Source organism: Ascidiella aspersa, chromosome 5 (genome assembly GCF_963924565.1).
Source record: "Ascidiella aspersa chromosome 5, kaAscAspe10.2, whole genome shotgun sequence".
NCBI lineage: Eukaryota > Metazoa > Chordata > Ascidiacea > Phlebobranchia > Ascidiidae > Ascidiella > Ascidiella aspersa.
This window is the reverse complement of record NC_139451.1, coordinates 27938321-27945354: the sequence shown is the minus strand read 5'-3', so window position 1 is coordinate 27945354 and position 7034 is coordinate 27938321. Positions and strand designations below refer to the sequence as shown.

The 7034-nt window shown below is 36.1% G+C and overlaps 1 protein-coding gene across 1 annotated transcript; it reads right to left on the bottom strand.

The window, feature by feature from the left end:
* Positions 1-2169, bottom strand: LOC146145746 (heme-binding protein 2-like). Its single transcript, XM_083390669.1, has 4 exons — positions 2008-2169; positions 1494-1629; positions 673-853; positions 1-178 (listed from the first exon to the last, which is right to left on the bottom strand). Exons 1-4 carry the CDS (start codon positions 2167-2169, stop codon positions 1-3), a joined length of 657 nt encoding a protein of 218 aa, XP_083246795.1.
* Between the last annotated feature and the right edge of the window lie 4865 nt (positions 2170-7034).

The following is a 7034-nucleotide window of genomic DNA, read 5'->3' as shown; positions in this document are numbered from 1 at the left end:
CTAGGGTTCGGCGAGAGCTTGAATCCAGACTTCGGCTTTTCCACCAAGCAACATATGCCGGGCAGATTCAACCTTGGTGGTGATCAGTTGTGATTCGTCTACTCCGTTTCGTTTCAAGTCCTTGCTGAGCTGGTAAGCTTGAGCGATTGGAGAAGTATACGGACCCTTGCGGTATTTCCTTTAGAAAAATTAAAGCACACTTACATTGCTGATTCTAAAATTGTTCTTTTGTAAAAAAAAATGATTAAACTGGGCCTGATCATTATATATCTGGGAATTACTTTTTTTTTAGAAAGTCTTTTTCAATATAAGCCCTATTAAGTTTAATGGTGAAAATAACGGCCCAAAAAGACGTAAAAAGCGACAGCCCTATTAAGTAAAAATAAATCGGTTATGGTAGATTAAATGCATGTTTATCGAATTTTATTTTTTAAGGTGGTCGTTTAAGATAAAAAAAATACAACGACCAGCCTAATGCAGCCAATGTTCACTTGTTTAACTTTGAACAATGGCATTTTTAAACCGCAACTTCAACAGAGGGTGCAACGTCCCGTGCAATCCTCTTCAACATTATTCAATTTAGGCGAAAAAAAAAGTTCAACATTATGCAATTTAGGCGAAAAAAAAAGTTATATGTAAATACATGGCGGAAATATAACAATAATATATTACCTGACGTAAAAGAACTCGTCACTACCCTTGACCACTGTAACGGCGGGGTTGGTTGGGTTAGGTGGAGACGCTTGCTGAGCCTTGGGTATGATTACTGAAACGCGGAAGGTTCTCTCGCAAAAAATGCACGAATTCGACCTGATTTCGATACGGAGGGGAGCAGTTGTTGTCAGTGTCAAGCCTGCGCGACAAAATAAGGTCGACTTATTAGCAGTGTTGTAATAACTGAAGTCAATGACTTCACTTAAGTGCACTTAAGTCACTGTTTTCGAATTACTCGCTTGAATTAAGTCTTTTGACCAAAATGACTTGACTTAAGTATTTCGGACAAATGACTTGACTTAAACTTAAGTCATTGTATCAGATAACTTGGGTTCAAATCAAGTGTTTTCATTAAAATTTTTAATGAAATTGGGTTAGTTATCTCAATTTTTGCACGTATATTGCGTTTTTTGTTATTTTTAGTCAAGTTATTGCTCATAATCTGACGACTATACCAATATTAATAGTTATAAGCGTTTAATTTATTATGTCAATGACATGACTTGAAGTTGACTTGCTTTCAAAATGACTTGACTTGGGCATCTGGTGACTTAAACTGGAACTTAACTAGACTGAAATTTCAGTTGCATATTTGCGCACGAGATCGAACGATAACCTTGGGCTTTGTAAATTTAATTGGTTTATGACGTATTTTTGCGACGTTATCCCTAACATTTATGTGCATTCCGTTAAACGAAACTTCACCGTTCCGATAAAAACACACCGTTTTGGTACGAAAATTATTCTTTTTTTGTACAGCAACTTGCAAATAAACTTACTTTGGTCGTTTGCGCCGTCAAAGTAAGCCTTGAGGGTAGCCATGGCCTGTCTGCCGACCATTCCCGCATTAATCCCAGTCACTGTGGTTTCGACCCAGTGGGCTGAAGAGTAGCGTCTCGCTTCGTACGACTTGTCCTACAAGTGATTACAACATCAATGTCGATTTACAACTCCAGTGTTACGAATAAAGTAAGCTGAGTTTAATAAGTTATGTCAACTGGAGGCCGCCAACCAATCGCATTGCACGATTACAATTGGTGCACTATACCACAGTGATAATACACGGAAAGACAGTCCAACTTTAAAGCATATTTACAGTGTTATAATGCCTTAAGTCAATGACGCACTGTAGTCAATTGACTTGCTTACGTCGTTTCGGTAAAATGAGTTTCTTGACTTAATTCTTCAGACAAATGACTTGACTTGGATTTAAGTTAATTGAAGGGCTTGAGATGAAAATGACTTGTTTACAACACTGCTATTTAGCCTATATCAGCCAACTCTATTGCTTACAGCTGGTGCGGTTCCGAACGGCGTCCATTCAGCCACTTCTCTTGCCATCTTTCCAATTTTTCCCCCTTGTGCGCCACCTGGCGGACGGGGTTTTTGTCTTCTGGCATCAGCAGAACAAACCAGAAAGGCAAGGGCTAAGGTTAATGCAAGTATCTTGGCCATTTTGACTCTAGTAAAAACACGTATTTAATGTTGAATCGCTTCGCGTTATTTGAAATACGGCTGAAAATGAAAAATGCGTACACATACGCGACTATATATGGCAAAAAATGTTACCATTGATCTTAGAAATGTTCGATAACATCGGATCGGAGCCGATACGCGATACCAAGTGGTAGTATCGGTTATCGTCCGATACTAGGGCGGTATCGGCACCGAACCGACACCAATTTATAATTGAATTTTCGATATTCCAACGCAGTAATTTTTTTAGGTGAATAAAAGTTAACAACTGGTGACAAAAGTTCGTTGCTAAAAGTCAAGCAAACGTTGGTCAATGACCTTAAAAAAATTACATTTAAACGTTCTAATTATTTTTATATTATTGTTATTAATATGTTGACGTCACTGGGTATCGGATCGCGATAACTTTTGTAAAAATATCGGGCATATAAAATGTCAAGCATGTTTTAATCATCATGTTATTTTAATTAAAATCTATGTAATTAAATCTAGTCTATAAATAGACTTTAGGAAGAATCGCAAAGTTGCATTAGGTTTCCAAAAGCTTTGACACGCTGTTGTCAGTATGGCACGCAATAATACTTAACATGCCTGCAATCCAAACATAATGCAATAAAAACCGACAGAATTTATCGTGCTTCTAACGTGTCTAGCATTGACTATATAAAAACCGTATCCGTCATTCCTTATCTATTGCTAGTAAATAACATAACACACGTTATAGGGCCTCACGTCTACAACCAGACTCGAATAACTAGATTTATTTTAGCTCTTTAAAATTAGAGTAGAAATAAAATTAGAGCATTTTAGTTTTTCCAAGTTCGATTAGAATTAAAATTAGATCGATTTGGTTTTCTCAAATCAAATTAGAATTAGATTTTTACAGGATTTTGGAAAAACAGAATTTTAATTAGAATTTGAACTCGAATTACAATAAATATCCAACAATCAATTTAATTTATATCGCAGTTTATTCAAGTAAGAATGTTATTGGTAAATATTTGTGTGCTAATTTCATACATTTTAGCATAGCCCATTCTTTTCAGACTGTGTACATCACCTACAAGTCCTTCCGACCAAAGCGTTTTAACTTAAATTCGCTGTTTTGACTGAGTCTGAGAGATTAAGAATTTCGTTGGACAAAATAGCATTTGTGGTAAAATTCAAATTAGATTAGAACTAGAATTAGAGCACACAATTTAAGAATTAGATTAAAGTTAGAATGAGCCTTCTTTTGCTCTAATTCGGTAAATTAGAAAACTAGAATTATCTAATTGCTTAAGGCTACATACATGTCTACATTTATCAATTCGTGGCACAACCTATTGGTAAAACTAAAATTTGCTGCTTCTAACATATATGGCAGGGCCTGAAGTCCACATCTGGAGAGCTAAATACTACGTTTACATTTATCTATTCGTAGCACAACCTTACGGTAAAACGTGTTGTCACGAATATTTCTCGCGATGTCTGGCAATGATGTTGGCTGTCTTTTTATATAGTTACAAGCTTCGAGACTAATGGCAACTAGGCGAAAATGAAAACCTAATTGCATTGCAGCGCGTGCATTATAACTGCCACCGTTCACGGGGTTGTTTAGCGATTGATGGGGTGTAATGTGACAGTTTTAACAGCTTATATTGATTGAAACCTTCGGTAATTAGGTGTGTCGTCAATTGCGACCTTCCAATGCAATACCAGGTTGGTTAGAATGAGGCACGAATGCTGTAATTATTATGCACAGCCAACTTTCTATTGGGTTCAGTCCGGTTGATACTGCTGTCAGTAGCGACTGTTTGGTAAATATTACACTGATTTTGTTTTAAGGCGAACCCTGGTGCGCCAGAGTAATTTTACTCTTAAATACCTAATAGCTGTGGTTGTCAACCTTTTCTAAAAAGCTACGTAGATTTTTTGTATGTTTTACCCTTTTCACAAAGATGAATATCAGATTTACCCCCAATTATAAGTTAAGAAAGGCTGTTTTAGATGATTCGTGGCTTACTGTAAATAAAAGTCAAAATCAGCCAAACTAATTTAAAAAAACGACATAACACAACAGGAACAGAAATTAAATTCGCGCGATGCCTGAAAAATGGAGTATTTATATAGGTAAAATAGGCAACAAAATACAGTTTGGGGAACCATGACCTGGTGCCATCCACTCTTTCTGTCTGCCTGCAGAGCTGGGGTCGGCAATTTTTTTTGAACCGCTGACCGGTTTAAAACTGAAATTCTGTCGCGGACCGCCCTTAATAAAACAACAAATGCTTAGTAAAGAAATTTTTACAACTGTTTTCAATAAACTTATTAAGATGCACACGTTTTTTCGAAAACTTCCCTGCCAGAACATCAAAATAATAAATCATTTTATTATAAGACATTGCTTATAAACGTTGTTTGCATGATTTGATGTGATTGCAGTTTAAGGTGTGTATGCTTGGACTTTGAAAAATCATTATATATTGGCCTTTTTCGATATATTGTACATACGAGGAGTTAGATTTCAGAACAGAAAATGCATTTTAGGATGTTATGAAAGTGCGGTAACTCATATGGCCACAACATACTGGTTTGTTTTGAACCTCACGAGTGCTTGATACTAATTGTGATTTTATATCCTACCAATCAACCATGGAATATATTTAAAAGAAAGTTAATGTGTTTTGAATATAAAAATACATATAGGCTAATTGTTTTTGACTTTTTCCTAGCTATTTTTGGCTTTTTTCGTCCAATTTGCCCTCGCGGACCGGCGGTTGTTGACCACTGCTGTAAAGTAGCCTATACCTACATAGCTGAATTTTAATAACCGGTACGATTAACATAAAGAATCAGCACACAACAAAACTAGCACTTTGTTTTATTAAATCGTCTTTTTTTCCAAGTAAACCCACCTAAAAAAACATATCAGTGACTGTGGCGGAGCAATGAACATAATGGTGCTAGTTTATTTTATTTCTTCTTCCCAGGGTAGGCAAGGACCGTTTGGTTTTAACAAATTGAAGAATCGACTTCCGTAAAACAATATTATTGTCGCGACATGTAATTATCCTATTTTCCATGAATGTGGCCGCGATTTCAACTGTTCAAAAGTAGCCAATTAACCTAAGCCTATATGTCACAGAATTGGCATTTGTCTGTTAATTTAAATTACCGCGTTTCTCAACATTTGGGTCGCGACCCAAAAATGCGTCGCCGGTTTATCCGGTTGGGTCACCGTGTGCTTTATAGTTAACATCGTTAGATTAATCGAAATCGGGCTAGAGCAGTGGTTCTTAACCAGGGTTCGATCGAAGCCTTGGGGTTCGACGCAGCTGTTTCAAGGGTTCGGCAAGAACGTTCTCTGAAACATAAATTCTGTTATTTCAAGCTAAATTCGAATCTCTTTTATGTACCAAGGTGTCATGTAACGTTATAAAATGAAAGTTTGGTCAATTTAACCTATATAAATGCAAATTTAATTTAAATATGCCCAGTTTCAGCTGCTAGGAGGAAGAAAGGAATACTGAGCGAAAATTTGGGGTTCGACGAACGCTTGCAGAAAAAAAAATAGGGGTTCGACAGGTTGCCAAAGGTTAAGAACCACTGACCTGGAGCAAGGTTTATTAAAAACTTGGACGAAAAAGACACATAATATTTAAATCAAAGTATATATTGTTATTTACCGAGTTACTACAATTTGTAAATTAATAACTCCTAAATGCCGAATTGGCCACAGACAAACTGCTCAAACGGTTCTCTCTGTATGGGATAAATCATATTAGATGGACCACTTAGGGCAGTGTTTCTTAACTTTTTTAACATACGGACCGGGAAAATTTCAAAACAAATTTTGCGGACCGGTGGACCTTCAAGAATCAATCAACCCAAAATTTAATTACGCAATAGTATTCAACTAAAACTCTTCTTAGCTTTCACATACAACTGGTCTTAAAGTTTAAGACTTAAACGAGTTGTAGCCTACTTTTAAACACTTGCAGCATTGTGACGTACAATGAAGTCCAAGGAATACCATCAACTCTATTTACGTCACAATGCGGCAAATTACGGAGCTGGCGAAGTTCTAAATTTGATGGATAAGTCTTCAACATCTTGAATTTTGCAATTGAGATATCAAATTTTAATATATATGCGGCCGGCAAGGAAGTTGACGCGGACTGGTGGTTGAGAACCACTGCCTTAGGGGTTCGTGAACTAGTTTTAGGAGGTCCATGAAAGCCTAATAAAAATATTAGTGTATAATTAAGAAGTATTCAAGTTTTCAAAGAAACAGTTTAAATCAAAATAAAACGGTTTTGCACTGAATGTATTTAGATTCCATTGAACCTTCACATTTTTAAACCGAAATCAACAGGTTTATGAAGTCTATTTGTACTGTGACGTTATTCTATGACGTCATTTTTTTCTACCGTGGTCCACGGGAGGCAAAAAAAAAATTAGGGGTCCGCGGTAAAAAAAAAGTTTAAGAACCCTTTTGTTATACATTGCGTTTAGGACATAGCAGAAAACTAATACCTTTACATGGGGCTGTTTAAAATATTTGTAAAATTCTTGACTTGCAAACTTAAATAATAGTAAAATTAAATAATGACAACGCGAATCCATACAATCTTCTTATATTTGTAGGCTTTACAAAACTACTATTCGATTATTATTTGAATTCCAGCATTATTTCCAAACAAAACTTTGTATTTTGGACAGGATTCCTAAGAGAATATAATCCAGGATTCTAACTTTAACAAAAATCTATTTGATAACAATTTAGAAATTTGGTCAGTAGATCAAACGGAAAAAGGCAGTGGTCGGACACCACAGGTAAGATTCATGCCCTACAGCAAGCA

Bases quoted from the DNA above. Each gene is read 5' to 3' on its own strand.
- LOC146145746 (XM_083390669.1), bottom strand. From the start codon at position 2,169: ATGGCCAAGATACTTGCATTAACCTTAGCCCTTGCCTTTCTGGTTTGT. The intron at 854-1,493 runs GTAAGTTTATTT...TTTGTCGCGCAG, and splicing joins TGACGGCGCAAACGACCAAA to GCTTGACACTGACAACAACT. The intron at 179-672 runs GTAATATATTAT...ATTTTTCTAAAG, and splicing joins GACGAGTTCTTTTACGTCAG to GAAATACCGCAAGGGTCCGT.